Source organism: Rana temporaria, chromosome 1 (assembly GCF_905171775.1).
Source record: "Rana temporaria chromosome 1, aRanTem1.1, whole genome shotgun sequence".
NCBI lineage: Eukaryota > Metazoa > Chordata > Amphibia > Anura > Ranidae > Rana > Rana temporaria.
The window spans coordinates 569,237,670-569,257,745 of NC_053489.1; the positions used below are offsets into that span (position 1 = coordinate 569,237,670).

Below are 20,076 nucleotides of genomic sequence, written 5' to 3' on the forward strand. Positions count from 1 at the left end.
CCTCAGTGCAAACCCCCAGTGCAAACACCCCCCTTAGTACAACCCCCCCTCAGTGCAAACCCCCCTTAGTGAAAACCCCCTCAGTGCAAACACCCCCTTAGTACATCCCCCCCACCCCTTCAGTGAAATCCCCCCAGGTGCAAACACCCCCCCTCCCCATTCAGTACCTCAGATCATCGCGGGCAGCACCACGGCACATGGACAGAAGGTCCCCTCGGCCCCTCCCCCTCTGTACACACAAACAGAGAGGAGGGGGCTGTGCCTGTGTGCCGACTGCCGACCACCGCTAACAGCCCGTGGCTGTGAGAAGAGGGGATGGATGGTGCTGCGGTGTCACCCCGCAACCCCCCCTCCTCTTGTACCTCGGCGCTACGATTCCACGGCGCTCACCGCTGCAGTCACGGGGGGAGCCGGCCCCCCCCCCACATGTCAGCTAAAAAAAAAAAAAAAATTTTTTTTTTTTTTTTTTTAAATCGGGATGGTGTCACCCCTCTAGTGGGTGTCACCCGGGGCGGCCCGCACCCCCCTAGCAACGCCTCTGGGCCCACACTTTGCAGCTATAACATTTTCAACTCTTCTGGGAAGGCTGTCTACAAGGTTTAGGAGTCTGTATATGACTCTATGGGAATGTTTGACCATTCTTCCAGAAGCACATTTGTGAGGTCAGGCACTGAAAGAGAACTTGGCTTGCAGTCTCCGCTCAAATTCAGTCCAAAGGTGTTCTATCAGGTTTAGGTCAGGCCAGTCAAGTTCCTCCACCCCAAACTTGCTCATCCATATCTTAATGGACCTTGCTTTGTGCACATGGGTTAAATCATTTGGTGGAAGGTGGATTATGGTGTGGGGTTGTTGTTCAGGGCTTGGGCTTGGCCCCTTCCTGTTCCAACATGACTGCCAACCAGTGCACAAAGCAAGGTCCATAAAGACATAGATGAGTGAGATTTGGATGGAGGAACTTGACTGGCCCACGCAGAGTCTTGACCTGACCCCAATAGAACACCTTTGGGATGAATGCGCTTCTGGAAGAATGGTCAAACATTCCCATAGACACACTCCTAAGCCTTGTGGACAGCCTTCCCAGAAGAGTTGAAGCTGTTATAGATGCAAAGAGTGGGATAACCCAATATTGATCCCTTCAGACTAAGACTGGGATGCCATGAAAGTTCATGTGCGTGTAAAGGCAGGTGTCCCAATACTTTTGGTATTATAGTGTATCTTCTAATACACATCCTGATTTCTGACTTTACTTGTCACATGCGTGTTCCAGGTTAGTGAATGAGAAGGTGTAGAGGTCAGAAGGCCAATGTAACAGCCAGAAAACTGAGATCTTCAAAAGTCAGCAATGGATGTTTACAGATTTCCCTAAGGACAGGTTTATTTTAAAGATCAACTCCAACCACAACATTTTATTTCATTTTGGTTACAGTAGGGCAAGGTTTGAGTCTATGTCACACTTTTGGGAAGATTTCCTTACTTGGTAGGACAGGAAGAAATCTCTCAAACAAGGACACTTTTTTTTTAGTAGTGTGAAGGAGGGTTAAAACTTTTGAGTGTTTTCCTGTCCTGTCCTGAGGATGACTGCTCCTGCAATTCTTGTTTGGACACTGGGGGTGAGGAGGATCAAAACAAGCTATTGAAAGAACATAAAAAAGTAAACAAAATAACATTTGAGAATGAATTACTTCATATTGTCTGCAGCTACACATGTCATTGAGGGCTTGCTTTAAAGCTCATTTACTTAAGTAAGTATTCAATGTCCATAACCTGGCCACAGTTCTACTTTAAGCCAATTCAATAAGTATACTTTGATGTCTGGCTTAAAGCTAGAGGGCTCTATAGTGAAAAATAATAAGTATTTATTTTGCATTTTTATATGAACCATGATTAAATGGAATGCTATACAGTAATGTATTTGACTGAATACAGATAATTATCTATCTTCATGATTATTTACTGTTATGATAATTAGGGCCTAAGAATTACATCCCAACGTTTGGCAAGGAAGAGTCTTCTTAGTCCAGTATGTCCCACATGTAGGATGTTATATAATGTTCTGTATATGAGGAAACCATGAATGAATGGAAATTGTCTTGCTGGTAACATATTTGTGCAAGAAATACAATAAGCTTTGCCTGTAGAGCAATATTGTCTGGGATGGAATGTGTCTAATATCTGTCTACTCTGGTAGCAAGTGATGTCTGTCCTCGAAGGTTCTGTGCTCTGCAAATGTAGTATCCGGCATCAATGGTTTCAAAGTCTTCCACGGTTATTATGCTTTTTGAGACTCTTGTGGTGTGTCCAATGCCACGGTTAACCAGCCTCCAGGAGTCTTGGATAGTCACAGGCCTTTGATACTGTGCAAAAAAATAAATAAAACATTTTGTCAAACTTTATAGCCCAATGTTTGTCAGGTGGCAATTGCATGGTCCATAGTGAATCTCTCATTGAAAAAAAAAACTGCTACATGCAAAACGCGCTACATGCACTTGGATGTGCCTACACATATCAGCAACATTTCCCAAAAGATTGAAGACTGGATCAGATGTCAGGCCACTCTAAAGCCTTGTACACATGATTGGACTTCCATCGGACAAATCCATGGATTTTTGTCTGAAGGGCGTTGGCTGTGAACTTGTTCTGCATGCAGACGGCAGAACTTTTTCAGCCAACATACACAAAACTTCATGTTTTTTCAGCTCTTTAGCGACACCCTTTGGGAAACTTCTGCGAAAGTTGTCTGCTGGTTAGCATTGGTTCAGAGAATGCGTGTTTGTACTTTGGATTTTAGTCCGATAGATTTGTGTACACACGATCGTATAATCCGACAGAACACATTTGTGAGAGCATGGTCAACCAACATTTGTTGGAAAAGAGTACCGCTCCAAGCCCTGCAACCTATGCTGTGCTCCCGCCCTGTAGTACTGACAGGTGCAGACTCTGCGCTGATCCGTGGAAAAAAGAAATGTTCCTGGACTGCCGCACTCTGATAGGCGATTTATTGAAACAAAATGAACAAAGGATAAAATCCAAAGCTGTATAACATCCAAAAATTCATGCAACACTGCAATCAATGGTAGAAAGTGGACATAGGGGACAAAAAAGCTAACATGTTTCACATCATGGATAGATGCTTAGTCATAGCTGTGACTAAGCATCTATCCATGATGTGAAACATGTTAGCTTTTTGCATGAATTTTTGGATGTTATACAGCTTTGGATTTTATCCTTTGTTCATTTTGTTTCAATAAATCAGAGTGCGGCAGTCCAGGATCATTTATTTTTTCCACGGATCCAACATTTGTTGTCAGAAATTCTGACAAGTGTCTAAAGGAGCATACAGACGGTCGGATTATCCGACAAAGCACGTCCATCACACAATTGTTGTCAGAATATCCAATCGTGTGTACGGGCCTTAATAAGCAAAGGTCCAACACTTCCTTATAGTGTTAAAGCTTGCCCATCCCCCCAAGACATTGCTATTGGCCATTGCCGAATCATAGTAATGGGTCGATAGGAATGTGGAGGCAGCAGTAGGTTTGAACACAATCTGGAAGTGTCAGAACTTTGCTAATTGAAAAAGCCCAGCTTTCACGTTTTACTGTAGGATTTACAGGGTGCTACAGGCACGTGCAGGGAAATCTAGTTGCTTGTCATTCAAACCTGTAGCAGTTTTTTCCAAGGTCTCTTAAACCATAAAACATTAATCACATCTAGAATATATCATTCCCCTGTTTAACTAGCTATTATTGATCAGTACATGCTGTATAATACAAAAAGTTGCTTCCGATTAGCATTGTACAGCTGAAAAATAAAATATTAAACCATCTTAATACATTTTAGCAGATCCATTATTTATTACAGTATATGTAAGATTGGCAAAGAACCTCATGTTTTGAAATATTGCTATACTTTATGTCTTGTCCAAGTTTTAACCCATTATCCAGTAGTATCACTGCTCCTTCTTGAGCCACACTATGGTTGTAAACAATTTGATAAATCAGTGCCATCATGTTCTCAAACTGTGACCTTTTCATAATACCACAAGTGCCATGTACATTATAAAGTCAGATGTGTCAGTGCAATATGAATATTGATATCAACATATACACTTGAATTGCCTAGTCAGCAAAGAAAAAAAAGCCAACCTCAGCCAGTAGCTGGTTATTATATTGCAGGTTATACCTAGACTAGTCAACCACGAGTACCTTGGGCCGTCTCTTGGTGCCCAGGGACTTGGGAAATATTATTTGTTCCACCTAGCTTTCAACTTTTCAGCCAAGGACCTCATATCACGTCTTTGGCTACTTATATTTAGTAGCAGAAAGTGTAAAGTACCGTAACCAGCATGAAGCAGTCAGCACTTATCAGTTACTAATCTGAAATATGTGATTGCTATGGATTTTTGCATGTTTTTATTGGACACAGAATACATCTAATATATTTAATATGTGCTAAATAGCGTGTATATTAAGAACTTGACCTATTATGATGTATCATCAATAGCTATGCTAAAGTTAGCCAGTGGCATTTGACTTTGACAATACTTCTTTTGGTTATTAAAATAATTCTTCACAACCAGAAACAATATTTTAAGAGGCCGCACAGTGGCTAGCAGCACTAGGATCAACGGTTTGAATCCCAACTACGGCACCACCTGCATGGAGTATGTATGTTCTCCCTGAGCCTGCGTGGGTTTCCTCCAGGTACTCTGGTTTCCCACACTCCAAAGACATGCTGGTAAGTTAAATGGCAAATGCCTAAATGGGCCATAGTATGTGTATGAATGTGAGTTAGGGATCTAATGCCTCGAACACACGATCAGTTTTCCCACCAAGAATAAAAAGCGATGTGAGCTGTTTTCCTGGTGAAAAAAAAAAACATGGTTTTCCTGTCGGAAAAACTGATCGTGTGTACAGGGCATTAGATTGTAAGCTCCTTGAGGGCAGGAACAGATGTGCATGTATAATAAATACAGTATGTAAAGCACTGTTTATATTGATGGCACTATAAGTTCCTGTAATAAATAAATTGTTTACTCTGAGAAAATAGTGCAGGACAGCATCAATACTCAACACTGAAACATACACTATATTACCAAAAGTATTGGGACACCTGCCTTTACAAGCACATCGACTTTAATCAGTGATGAGATGAGTAGAGGCCCATATACACAATAGGACTTTTTGACAACAATCTTCAAAATTACCAGGTTTTTAAAAAAATCCAACCGTGTGTACGCTCCATCGGACAAACTTTTTTGTTTTTTATCGGACAAAGGTTCGCTCTGCAAAGTCCTGACGTGTGTACAAAAATCCATCGGACTTAAGTCCAAAGAACAAACACGCATGCTCAGAATTTTACCAATGCAAAAGATGAGACAACAATACAGAAGTTGACCAAAGGGTGAAGGTAAAGAGCTGAAAAACCACGTGATTTTGGAAAAGTTTGATGAAAAAGTCCTGCTGTGTGTATGCATACCAAGTTCACGGCCAACACCCTTCGAACAAAAATCCACGTAAAGGTTGGTTTGAAGTCCGATCGTGTGTATGAGGCTTGGCAAAGTCAAAGGGAATCTCTTGGTACATTGGATGAACATATTCCAGGGTGCAACATGTCCCAGATGGGTGAATAAGAAGGGTGTTCCTATTCACCCATCTGGAACATGTTGCACTATACCCTGGATTATGTTCATCCAATGTACCAGGAGATTCCCTTTGACATTGCCACTCATCTCATCACTGATCACATAATGGAGCTCCATTTTTTCTGTGGGATCCCCACTTGTGCCTTGGTGGTCCGGGAATCGGGATTATACTCCCACAGTTCCCAGAGCAGGCATTTACCAGCGACCCTTTGTACATAATACTTCATTCTAGATCTAGAGCTGAGTTTTTCACTGCATCTGCCCCTGAGGAAGTGGATTATTACCACAAAACGTGTTAAGCTTTTAGGATGCATTTTTTACTACAATCGTGTTTGATTTTATGTATGAGTTTTCATCAAGTGTGTATTTACTATGTACTGTTTTTTTCAATTCTATAGACAAGCCAGCTCTTAGGCCCAGATTCACAAAAGAGATACGATGGCGTATCTCCTGATACGCCGTCGTATCTCTGTTTTAGGGTCTTCCTAACTATGCGACTGATTCATAGAATCAGTTACGCATAGTTAGCTCTAAGATCCGACAGGTGTAATAGAATTACACTGTCAGATCTTAGGATGCAATACCTCGGCCGTCGCTGGGGGGAGTTTGCGTCGTAAACCAGCGTCGGGTATTCAAATTAGTACTTACGGCGCTTAACGACGGTTTTTCGCATTCACTACGGCGCTGCTAGTCTAGTTTCCCATCGCAAAGTTAGTCGTCATTTTTGCTGCCCTAACTTTACACAGCCCACGTATGTGCTGTATAAAGTATGGCCGTCGTTCCCACGTCGAAATTTGACATTTTTTTGTTCTTGCGTAAGACGTCCGGGAATACGAAAGTACGCTACGCACGTCGCCGTTCGAAAAAATTACGTCACTTCGCGCAAAGCACGGCGGGAATGTCAAAACGGAGCATGCGCAGTAGGTCCGGCACGGGAGCGCGCCTAATTTAAATGGCACACGCCCCTTTGAATTACGGAGGCTGCCAGCGTAAGTTTTCATGCAAGTGCTTTGAGTATCAGGCACTTGCGATGAAAACTTGCGGCGGTGTAACGTATCTACGATACGTTACGCCGCCGCGATTCTACGTGAATCTGGGCCTTAATTCTTAAATGGTATATTGTGTTAGGTTCCAATTGTACTAGTGATCAAAAAATATTTTAAATGTATGTATTGTTACAAGCATTTTTTCGCATTCAAAGCTTGTTAATTGAATCCGTTTTATTATTGACATACTTTGTATTATATTATGAATACACCTATGTATATATATTAATTACCTATGTATCTATACTTTCCAGCTGTCCCCATGCACTTAAAGTCTCAATTTTTCCCTTCCTTCTTATATAATATTAGGGATGGAGGCACAGGGCACCAATTTTCCCTATGCCTCATTTAAAGTCCCAAACCTTCCCCCCCCCCCCCCTTTAAACCTGCAATATGATGACTGGATACAATCAAAGTATAGACATATGATTGTGAAGTCACTGAAATAGCCAGAAAGGGTAAGGAATGTGAGATGCCGTCCCTGTGACCAGGGCCATCTTAATGCAAGGGCACTCCTGGGCCCTAGGTACATGGGGGGCCCCACAATAATCTTGCATTACATCATACTTGCCAACTGTCCCAGATTATACTGTGCCCTCCTGACCCCCCCCCCCTATACTGTGCCCTCCTGATCCCAGTGTTGTGCCCTACTGAACCCCCCCCCCCCCTTTGTACAGAGCCCTTTGTGTTGACTAGTCTTTGATTTATGGAATGTTTTCCTTTTGTAAAATCGATTTTATTGAAAGTACTAATGAATATATGTTTAATTCTATCAATTATTTATACTTTATTTCTTGAAAGTAGGTGTGTAAATTGGGGCAAGCTGGTGGGGCCCCAGAGCATTACTTTGCCCAGGGGCCCATGATGCTATTAAGGTGGCCTTGCCTGTGACACTCATTGAGGTTTTCTTCAGGGACAAAAACACAGACAGAACAGGCGGCATCTGGCTGGCATACAAATGTGATTGTCGGCATCCACAAGAGACACTTAACTGCAATTGTTCTCCAAAGAAAGCATTTTGCCACTCAACATTATATTTGTTTTACATGGCATTTGGCTATATTAGCCATATTGATAAAAAGCATCTTACAAGAGTCTAATAAGAACAACTTTGGGTGCAAACTGGGAACTCAAAATATATTAAAATTAAATTTTAATTTCTACTTTATGAAGAAAATTTTCAACAGTGCATTGCTAAAGAGCTAATTACAAAACACTGGAAATGTGTAAGCAGAACATCTGGAGAAGCTGTACAGATATGCCTGTGTTATTCCCATAAGACCAATGAGTCATATCCCTCTCATCACAGAGCACAGCTAATCCTTCCTGTCAGTGTATGCCTTCCTGAGCTCTTCTTACCAGCCTTATCATTGCAGTGATCTGCTCCTAATAACAATGGATCTGCACTGATGGCTGTCATTAACATAGATATAGCCTGCTGTTCTGCCTTGCAAGTATATAGCAGTACCTTGACCAGTTCATGAACTGGTCACTCCTACCAAACCCACCATGGATAAGTAGTCATGTAGAGTACTGTAATGATGCGTACACAGTGGTGCTCAAAATTTTTTGGGGGGCGCAAACAAAGAAAAAAAAAAAAACATCAATTGCAGCCTCACTGTGCCCATCAAACGCAGCTACTGTGCCCATCAATTGCCGCCACTGTACCCATCAAACGCAGCCACTGTGCCCATCAATTGTCGCCATTGTGCCATCAATTGTTGCCACTGTGCCATGCCATCAATTGTCGCCACTGTGCCATCAATTGTGGCCACTGTGCCATGCCATCAAACGCAGCCACTGTGCCATGCCATCAAAAGAAGCCACTGTGCCATCAATTGTCGCCACTGTGCCCATCAATTGTCGCCACTGTGCCATGCCATCAAACACAGCCACTGTGCCATCAATTGTCGCCACTTTGCCATCAATTGTCACCACTGTGCCATCAATTGTCGCCACTGTGCCCATCAATTGCCGCCACTGTGCCCATCAATTTCGACAACAAATGTTTGAGAGCTGGTTCTCAAATTTTCCGACAACAAAAGTTCTTGTCGGAAATTCCGATCGTGTGTAGCCAATTCGGATGCACAAAAATCTACGCATGCTCGGAATCAAGCAGAAGAGCTGCACTGGCTATTGAACTTAATTTTTCTCGGCTCGTCGTACATGTTGTATGTCACCGCGTTCTTGATATTCGGAATTTCCGACAACATTTGTGTGACCGTGTGTATGCAAGACAAGTTTAAGCCAACATCCGCCCCATGCACACTGGCTTTAAAAAAAATTCTTCTACAGGAGTTTTGTGTTCTGCCTGTAGAAGCAGCTCAATGTTCTCCTATGTGTCAATGCACATTAAAGGGTCACTAAAGGAAAAATTTTTTTTAGCTGAAATGACTGTTTACAGGGCATAGAGACATAATAGTTAACCGATTCCTTTTAAAAATGATTAAAAATAGATAAAAAAACAATCATATAATGTGCCTGCAGTGTAGTTTCGTTTTTGCTGTTGTTTGCTGGTTCTCTGATGTACAGAGAGCCACTAGAGGGCAGTCAGCCAATAGAGAGCAGTGATACTTTGTCTAAAACTCCTCAGCACCAATCCAGTTTCATTTTACACACAGTAATCACACCTCCTTGATTAGTCACCACAGTGAGAAATCTCCCAGTACTGTGGTGATCAGGAAACAGACAACCAGGAAGTGTCCAGAACAGAGAGGATTTACAGCAACATGAAAGCAAAAACGAACAATGAGGACATGAAACCAGGACTGCAGTAAGGTAAAGGAAGCTATTTAGCTAAAAAAAAAAAATTCCTTTAGTGACCATTTAAGATGATTAGAGGCATATTTTGAGTTTAACATTTAGAGGCAGAAAAAAAACCTTCTCATTCGCGTTTTTGATTGGAGCTTGGAGGCAAAAAAAAACGTAAAACTCTCCTAGACTCTTCGAAACTTTGTACAAAAAATGCTCTATATGAGCGCTTTTTACTCCTGAGAGATGAGACGTTTTTTAAACCCAGTGGAGCCTAGCCGACCAGCTGCCGACCAGCCGCCGCAGTTATATGGCGGCAGGTCGGCTCTGCTGGGCGAGATCACGTAGATCTAAGTCATCTCGCCGAGCAGCCAATAGGGGCGCGAAATGCCTGATTGTCTGTTCATACAATGTATGAACAGCGATTAGTCATTTACCCTAGTCAGTCCACCCCCCCCTTCAGTTAGAACACACCCAGGGAACATACTTAACCCCTTCCTCGCCCCCTAGTGTTAACCCCTTCCCTGCCAGTGGCATTTTTATAGTAATCAATGCATTTTTATAGCACTGATTGCTATAAAAATGGCAATGGTCCCAAAAATGTGTCAAAAGTGTCCGCCATAATGTCGCAGTACCGATAGAAATCGCTAATCGCCACCATTACTAGTAAAAAAAAAAATATTAATAAAAATGCCATAAAACGACCCCCTATTTTGTAAACGCTATAACTTTTGCGCAAACCAATCAATAAAAGCTTATTGCGATTTTTTTTAACGAAAAATATGTAGAAGAATAAGTATCGGCCTAAACTGAGGAAATTTTTTTTTTTTTATATATATTTTTGGGGGATATTTATTATAGCAAAAAGTAAAAAATATTAATTTTTTTCAAAATTGTCGCTCTATTTTTGTTTATAGCGCAAAAAATAAAAACCGCAGAGGTGATCAAATACCACCAAAAGAAAGCTCTATTTGTGGGGAAGAAAGGATGCCAATTTTGTTTGGGAGCCACGTCGCACGACCGCGTAATTGTCAGTTAAAACGACGCAGTGCCGAATCGCAAAAAGTGGCCTGGTCTTTGACCAGCAATATGGTCCGGGGCTTAAGTGGTTAAATAACAACCATATCATACTTACCTCCACTGTGCAGCTTGTCTTGAACAGAGTGGCCCAGAACTGCGTTTTCTGGGGTCCCCAGGTGGCTCACTCGGCTCCTCCCTGCCTCAGATAACCCCCTCTGGGAAAGCACTCTCCCAAGGGGGTTACCTTGCGGGCGCACTCCTGAGTCCTAGATTCGGCGTCCATAGCCGCCAAGTGCAAGACTCAGCCCCGCCCTGCGGCATCATTGGATTTGATTGACAGCGGCGGGAGCCAGTGGCTGCGCTGCTATCAATCTATCCAATAAAGAGCCAAGAACCCTGGGCAAAGGTCCAGCGAGTTTGCGACACAGGACATTCCAGGGCTCAGGTAAGTAAAATGGGGGGCTGGTAATCGTTTTTTCACCGTAATGCATTGGATGCATTAACCACATAAGGACCGTCGCACGATTATATACATCGACAGAATGGCACGGCTGGGCACATGGATGTATATATACGTCCTCTTTGAAAGCCCAGCCGTGAGCGACCCGGTTCGAAGCTCCGTGACCGTGCCCGCGGGATCCACGGACCCGATCGCCATGGGTGTCCCGCGATCGGGTCACAGGAGCTGAAGAACGGGGAGAGGTGAGTGTAAACAAACCTTCACCGTTCTTCTCTGTGGCAGTGATCGTCTGTTCCCTGATATAGGGAACGACGATCACTGATGTCACATGTATAGCCCCGCCCCCCTACAGTAAGAAACACACATGAAGTCACACCTAACCCCTACAGCGCCCCCTAGTGGTTAACCCCTTTACTGCCTTTGTCATTTTCACAGTAATCAGTGCATTTTTATAGCACTTTTCGCTGTGAAAATGACAATGGTCCCAAAAATGTGTCAAAAGTGTCGATATGTCCGCCATAATGTTGCAGTCACGGAAAAAATTGCTGATCGCCCCCATTAGTAGTAAAAACAAATGTATTAATAAAAATGCCATAAAACTATCCCCTATTTTGTAAACGCTATAAATTTTGCGCAAACCAATCGATAAACGCTTATTGCGATTTTTTTTGGGGGATATTTATTATAGCAATAAGTAAAAAATATTGCATTTTTTTCAAAATTGTCACTCTATTTTTGTTTATAGCGCAAAAAATAAAAAGCGCAGAGGTGATCAAATACCACCAAAAGAAAGCTCTATTTGTGGGGGGAAAAAATGATGCCAATTTTGTTTGGAAGCCACATCGCAGGACCGCGCAATTGTCAGTTAAAGCGACACAGTGCCGAATCGCAAAAAGGGGCAAGGTCCTTAACCTGCATAATAGTCTGGGTCTTAAGCGGTTAAGATGAAAAAACTGGAGCCTTCACTGCCCCTTTAATGCACAAAGTAAAACAAAGACTTATGTATGCATACCGTCAGAAATTTGTTTAGAAGACATTGCAAGCTATGTAAGGTGCTTAGAATAAAAAAAGATGACTCCTGGACATTTTCTTATCTGTACTCTTTTTTTGTATGCCATTTTGCTTTTTGTACCACCATTTTGTACCAAATAAAAAAGTTTGTAAACAAAAAAAGAATAAAAAAAGATACCAAAAGCCACTTGCAGGTTGCAAGAGAATTCGTACCATGCAGTGTACATGCGGGCATTATACATATACTGATAATTACACCAAGCATGCAGAACACGAGCAGTGTTTCAGAGCGGTATCCGTACATACAGAGCGTGAACAGATACTGTAAATTACACACAGTATACACATACCTCCCAACATTTGGGGATGGGAATGAGGGACACTTATTATCAAACATATGTAGGCATAAGACACACTACCTGCCACTTTCCCTAAAGGAGATTTCTACCAAAAAATTTGTAGTTAAACCCACAAGTGCTATTTTTGTATACCAATACTATTCCTTTATATTGTCTTTTGAAATGTACAAATGCAGCAATTTAGAAATTGGATGAAAGGTTTAACACTGGAAAACACTTTTTGAAAGATGTTTATGAGGAATAAACCATATTAACAGTTTTTTTTTTTTTTTTACTAGTGAAATTGGGTGGAAATTAAATATTTTTTTTCCAGACTGTTTGCTCTGTAACCATATTGCACTTTACAAAGCTGAGTTTTGTATTTTGTTATAAATGTTTTTCCCATAAAAGCTAACAGACCACCAGAGGGAGCCACACACACTATCCATTTCCAGCACTGCAGCCTGTGAGAATTTCTTTATGTATCATTTTGTATAAAAATACGATTAATATCAGTCACCTGCCCTGTTAGGCCCAATACATATTGGACATTATTTCTGCTGCTCCGAGGGGTGTTTGCCATTTTGTTCCTGCCTCTAAATGCCCCTGCGTGTTATGCCGCGTACACGCGGTCTTTTTTTGTGATGAAATTAAACAAAGTTTTTTATCATGAAACAAAACAACGTTTTTCAAACTTTATTTTAAAAAACGACCTTGCCTACACACCATCGTTTTTTCAAAATGCTCTAGCAAAGCGCGGTTACATTCAGCACGTACAACGGCACTCTGTTCCATTCAAGCTCGCGTCATAACTTGCTTCTGAGCATGTGCGGGTTTAAAAACGTTGTTTTAAACGTCGTTTTACCCACACACTATAATTTTAAATTACACAAAAAACAACGTTTTGAAAAACGACATAAAAAATTTAAGCATGTTCGAATTTTTTTTTGTCGTTTTTCAGAAGACATAAAACAACGTTTTCCCCACACACGGTCATTTTAATTGACGTTTTTAAAAATGTTGTTTTTTTTCATCACAAAAAAAGACCGTGTGTACGCGGCATTAGCTTATGAGTCCATGCACACATAGGTGTTTAGAGGCAGAAAAAAAACACAGCCAGCGCATCCAGGGACTGCTGCTGACAAGGGCAAAGGAGTCTAGGAGAGTTGGCAAAACGTCCAGTGTGCATAAGGCCTTATTGTGCCTTTTGTATTGTGAACACATCGTATAAGCACATTTCGTATTTGTAACAGTGCAGTGCATGGCACTATCAATCTTATATTTCAGCTATTTCATTTAAAGTTCCAAGCTGAATGCATACCTAAAGGCAAACTTTTTAATTATTTTGGATACAGTAGGGTTATTTTTTTTTTTTGCCATCTCTGTTTCATCAGGGAGATTTCCCTACACTTTCTGTCCCCAACAAAACATAAGAGGATGTCTTTTCAAGTTTTTTTTGAGATTCTGGACCCCCAAGTTTTTGACTTCTTGGGGCCAGATGGTTTAGAGGTCTGACCGTTTTCTGAGTGGGGATACCCCTTCATTGAATCACCTTTCCACTGGATCCTTTATTATGGGATCTTCCATAGGAACGTTCAGGTCCTTAGGGAAAATATGGCTGGACCGACCACAGGGACTCTCCACTTCTGAAAAAACCTTCCTCAATAGGATATTGCTGAGCCAAATGCATAGAAGGGACAACATTTTTTTTTCCGGTAAGGCTAGTCACTGCAAAATATGGGCTCTAAGATTGATTAGGCTGGGAATGTCTTAGCAGGTCTGGGCATTTATAGGGAACCCATGCTTTAGATCTTAGGGTGAGCAAACTCAGGCTGCTCTAACATCAAACAAGATTAGACCACCTTAAAAAGGGTAGCAATGATATCATTACATTTTGGTGAGATCCCAGTAGAATGCGTCTCATCCTTAACCAATTCCTCACATGCAGAGGACAGATCCTCTTTGCCTTCTCCTTCTCAGGCAATGAAGCAGCTACAATAGTAAAATCAGAGGAACTGAAGAGGATTGTTTTCAACCCCTGCAATCTATGGCCTCCAACAGGACTGAAACCATAAAGTCAAATATGGTTGCAGAAATCTCCACTTTAGATAGATAGAAGGAGGGGTGTGCACCTGAAGAAGGCAGAAAATCAGACTGTGGAAAAACTAGTACTGGGGCCCTTCAGAGAATGTCGTCACCCCTACCTTGAGATATTGACTGAGTTTGTACTGGTAAGGCCCTTTGACCTTTTTTCCCTGCATATACAGTACTGTCCGCCACATGTAGGGCTAACTGTCCCCATAAGGTAGGGTGACCAGACATTCCCGGTTTCCGGGGACAGTCCCCGGACCAAGTCTGTCCCCAGTTTTATCCCTGGATTAGTTTTGAACAGGGCCTGTGGCAATTTCAAAAACAGAAAAAAAATGATTCTGAATTACACACCCCTGCTCCGCCACTCTTACTAGCTTAGGGGGGTGTTTTTGTTTCCATTATCAGTGCCCCTTTCTGATAATCATGTGCTGGTTGGAGTGGAGGGAATATTTTTTCAGTTTCGGGTGCATGTTCTTCTGCTTTGGCTCAGGTCCCGGCCAGTCACCTACCTGCTTATCTCCTTGCCCTCCCTGGCGGAGTGATCTTCCTCCGCTCCCCACCCAGTAGTACCTGGGGCCCGAAGAGTAAGACTTGACAGGCTGTGAGGTGGGCGGCTGCGGCAACGGGCAGAGAGTCGCTGATTGCCGCCATTACTAGTTAAAAAATAAATATGTCCCCGGATTTCATTTTTCAAATCTGGTCACCTTACCATAGGGGTTGCTCATGACCTTCACTACTGCAGAGAGGGAAGGGTGAAGTCTTCTGTGGTAGACACTGTACTAAGTCATGTTTTGGGAAGGGATCAAATAAGCTTATTTCACTCATTAAAATGCAAATCAATTGATAACTTTATTGAAATTTGTTTTTCCCTTGTTGTTATTCTGTTAAAATAAACCTACCATTAAAATTATAGACTGATCATTTCTTTGTAAGTGGCAAACGTACAAAATCAACAGGGGATCAAATACTTTTTTCCCTCACTGTATATGGTCTCAAAGCAAAAATAAATAAATTCATGGCTTTACCCACTAACCTGTTTTTTGATTTATGATGGAAGTCAGATACAACTACTTTATATGTTGAGACGGCACTACTGTCTTTCCCACTGGTTTATTGAAGAGCATTTGGTGCCTTTAAGTTAGTGGTTGTCAACTTTAAAGTACAGGGGGAATCAAATGCAGCCCCTGAGGTCACCAAAGATCCACATATAATATTCATTCAATGTGTAACCTGGACTGTAGCCGATAACTGCTGTGAAGTGTCTTCCTTTTTGCAGCTGTATCTTTCGGCAGTCTGGGGTGAAATTGAATATTGATTACCACAGAAGGGCAGCAGCCATCTCTCAGGACCACTTCAGATGCAACCACTAAGTTCATCTATGGAGTGTCTTCAGTGCAGGGGGCAGCCATCTTGGCTGGGTCTGGAGAATGGTGTTTGATGGAGCAAGGGGACAGTTGCATAGTTACATAGTAGTTGTGGTTGAAAAAAGACACAAGTCCAACCAGTCCAACCTATGTGTGTGATTTTATGTCAGTATTACATTGTATATCCCTGTATGTTGTGGTCGTTCAGGTGCTTATCTAATAGTTTTTTGAAACTATTAATGCTCCCTGATGAAACCACCGCCCGTAGTAGGAAATTCCACATCCTTGCCGCTCGTACAGTACTCTACGCAGTTTAAGGTTAAACCTCTTTTCTTCTCATTTTAATGAGTGGCCATGTGTCTTGTTAAACTCCCTTCCACGGAAACGTTTTATCCCTATTGTGGTGTCACCAGTACGGTATTTTTAAATTGAAATCATATCCCCTCTCAAGTTTTTACTGGCAGTTAAAAAATTATAGTTTTAAGTGCAAATTGCAGTATTTAGGCTACAAATAAGTACAATATGCAATTAGCAATGTGATTTAAGGTAGATATTAAGGCAAAAAGCATATTTCTTATTTTATTTTCGATATAGTAAGTACCGTATTTATCTTCGTATAGCGCGCCCCGGCATATAGCGTGCACCCCCAACCTGGAAGGGAAATTTCAGGGAAAAAAGAAAATACTTACAGTTTGAATGCCCCTCGTCGGTGTCTTGCCCGGCGTCCATCGGTGGCCTTGTGCGGTCCGGCGTCCGTCTGTAGCCCTGGTGGTGTCCTCCTCGCTTCTCTCGCGCTGTTTCTGAGTCGATCCCCGATTCCCGCGCTGTGTTTGAATGCCGCCGACATATACCGAGCGCAGTACACTCGGGCACGCTCGGCCACGCTCGGCTCCTTTCGCATAAAGGCTAGGAGGCGGCACAGGGCGTGACCGCGAGGGGAGCTGAGCCTGGCCGAGTTTACCCGAGTGTACTGCGCTCGGTATATGTCGGCGGCGGCGTTCAAACACAGCGCGGGAAGCGGGGATCGGCGTATATCGCGCTCCCACGATTTTTCCCTGATTTTAAGGGGAAAAAAGTACGCGTATACGCCGATAAATACGGTAAGTAGCTCAGGGACAGAAGTCAGGAGGGCAGTACATTAGAATGGGTGATGCACACGTGAACTTGACTAGCAGGCACTTGGTTGGTCTCGGCCGGCTCCAGGCCCGAGCTGCGCATGCACAGTTCTAAGCCGAGTGTCACAGCCATATTTTTTACTGGCAACCTTTTCCTCTTACTGGCAGGAGAAAAGTGCCCATTTTTTACTTTCAAGAGTACAATAACTACTGCATGACAGAATTCATTCTGGGTTAAGACTATTTAAACAGGAAGTCTTCTCATTTAGTGCCACAGATATCACCAATACCAATACCTGAACCAAAATTGCCTGGTATGTACAACAGTCATTGTACATCTTTGAGCACCTAAGGCCGCGTACACACGACCGGTCCAAACCGATGAAAACGGACTGAAATTAAGTTTCATCGGTCCAAACCGACCGTGTGTACGGCCCATCGGTCTGTTGTCCTTCGGACAAAAATTAGAGATCTTGCTTTAAAATCGAACCGATGGACGGCTGACCATCAGTCAAAACCGATGGTTAGTACACAAAAGCATTGGTTCAAAACCCGCGCATGCTCAGAATCAAGTCGATGCATGCTTGGAAGCATTGAACTTAGTTTTTTTCAGCACGTCGTGTGTTTTACGTCACCGCGTTCTGACCCGATCGGTTTTTGAACTGATGGTGTGTACGCACATCAGACCATCAGTCTGCTTCATCGGTGAACCGATGAAAATGGTCCGTCAGACCATTCTCATCGGATGGACCGGTCGTGTGTACGCGGCCTTAAGGTCATATGTACAAACTAGCCGGACTCTCAATAATTAGTGTAAAGTAGCAAACCCATTATCAGGAACTCCAGACAGCTTATTCGATACTCTTATTCCAATGATCCTGCTACGGGTAAAAATGAATGAATTGTTGAGGGTTACAGCCTGTACACAACATCATTGCTCTTTGTGCTGCCTTATAAATACACCTGCCAATTTATTATCTGCAAGGAAAGGCTGAGCATTGTGGTGTAAAGAGAAACATTCTTACTGACCAGAAAAGGATAAGGTCCCATTCATCTTTATTATTGAAACCAGAAGTCATGACCACCATTATTATTACTGCCAATATCAACAGTACATAGTGGATCTCACACAATCCCACCCAGATTTCCATGTGCAGCAGGAACACAATTGTCTCTGCTTTTTGAAAGGAAGATGTATCACAAGAGGTCAAAGCACAGAACATGGAATGTCATGAATGAGAGAATTCCTCTGGGTGTGTGCTCTTATCATTTGCTATAATGTATTGTCATCCCAGGAAAACTGCATCATGCTTTGTTTCAACTTGCTTTGCCTGTTTATATTGTAATGTTATAGTTCTTTGGTAATGATATGTCAAGCAGAACAGCAAATATTAGGACTGGTTTCTTACGGGACATAGACCAATCATGTTACAACCAAAAAGTAAATGTATTTTATTGGGATTTTATGTGATAGGCCGAAACAAAGTGGCACATAACTGTGAAGTGGAAGGAAAATAATAAGTGGTTTTCCAAATGTTTTACAAATAAATATCTGAAAAGTGTGGAACGCATTTGTATTCAGCTCCCTTTATTCTGATACCCCTAACAAAAATCTAGTGGGGCCAATTGCCTTCAGAAGTCACCTAATTAGTAATAAGAGTCCACCTGTGTGTAATTTAATGTCAGTATTAATACAGCTGTTCTGTGAAGCCCTCAGAGGTTTGTTAGAGAACCTTAGTGAACAAACAGCATCATGAAGGCCGGGGAACACACACCATACAGGTCAGGGATAACGTTGTGGAGAAATTTAAAGCAGGGTTTTTTTATAAAAAAAATATCCCAAGCTTTGAACATCTCACGGAGCACTGTTCAATCCATCATCCAAAAATGGAAAGAGTATGGCACAACTGCAAACCTACCAAGACATGACATAAACTGACAGGCCGGGCAAGGAGACCATTAATCAGAGAAGCAGCCAAGAGGCCCATGGTAACTCTGGAGGAGCTGCAGAGAGCCACAGATCAGGTGAGGGAATCTGTCTACAGAATAACTATCATCAAACTTGGCTTTTATAGAAGAGTGGCAAGAAGCCATAGGAAAGTCCTGTTGCATTTTGCGAGAACACATGCGGGAGACACAGCAAACATGTGGAACAAGGTGATCTGGTCAGATGAGACCAAAATTTAACTTTTTGGCCTAAAAGCAAAACGCTATGGGTGGCAAAAAACTAACACTGCACATCACCCTGAACACAACATCCCCACCGTGAAACATGGTGGTGGCAGCATCATGTTGCGGGGATGCTCATCTTCAGCAGGGTCAGGGAAGCTGGTCAGAGTTGATGGAAAGATGGATGGAGCTAAATACAGGGCAATCTTAGAAGAAAACCTGTAATGCCCCGTACACACGATCGGACCTTTGTCAGACCAAACTCACATCGGAATTCCAACGGAATTCCATCAGAATATAAGAGAACATGCTCTCTATCTAAACTCTAATGGAATTCATCGGAATTTGTGATGGAATAACTTCGATGGGGCATACACATGGTTGGATTTTCTGATGGAAAAAGTCTGTCTGACTTTTTCCATTGGAAATTCTTATTGTGTGTACGGGGCATTAGAGTCTGCAAAATACTTAAGACTGGGGCGGAGGTTGACCTTCCAGCAGGAAACCGACACCAGTTTCGGCTCCCAAACTACAGAGTTTCTGAAAACGCTGTTGAATACTTTTTCATCCTTTTCAACATGGCCACAAGAGTCCAAGCCAACTTTCGGGCTATTTACTGCATCTTCCAAGAAAAAAACTACATGTTTGTTTATCAAGGTCGTGAGTTATACCTAACTTCTAAACTCATCCAGAATGATGTCCCCTAGCTCCGTTAGGAATGGGGAAAATAGAACACTCTCTCTAAGGCTACATCTTCCACTATTGCGACCACAAAGTCATATGATTTAGAGTGTGACTTTGGAATGTGACCTTGATAAGATTCTGAGTGCATCCCCGAACCAACTTTGCAGTCTCTGGAATAAAGCTGCATCAAAAGTCGCACTAAAGTAGTGCAGGAACATTTCCAGAGCCGCCGCAACCTTCCAAAGTTACATGGCAAATAGCACTAGAGGAAAACAGAGCCCAAGGTGCTTACAGAACTCTTGCTTTGCAGGAGACTCTACAGGTTAAATTAACCTCCCTGGCGGTATGATTCTGTCTGGAATTACGTACCAAAAGCGGTACAA

General features: G+C 42.4%; 1 protein-coding gene across 1 annotated transcript in view; it reads right to left on the minus strand.

Annotated features, from left to right (window-relative positions):
- Positions 1–1,345: 1,345 nt before the first annotated feature.
- PDGFRL (platelet derived growth factor receptor like) overlaps positions 1,346–20,076 on the minus strand; it is a 155,078-nt gene continuing 136,347 nt past the window's right edge. The window contains exon 6 of the mRNA XM_040334592.1: positions 1,346–2,354. Coding sequence (XP_040190526.1) covers positions 2,166–2,354 — 189 coding nt within the window. The 3' untranslated portion in view covers positions 1,346–2,165. The remainder of the gene's footprint in view (positions 2,355–20,076) is intronic.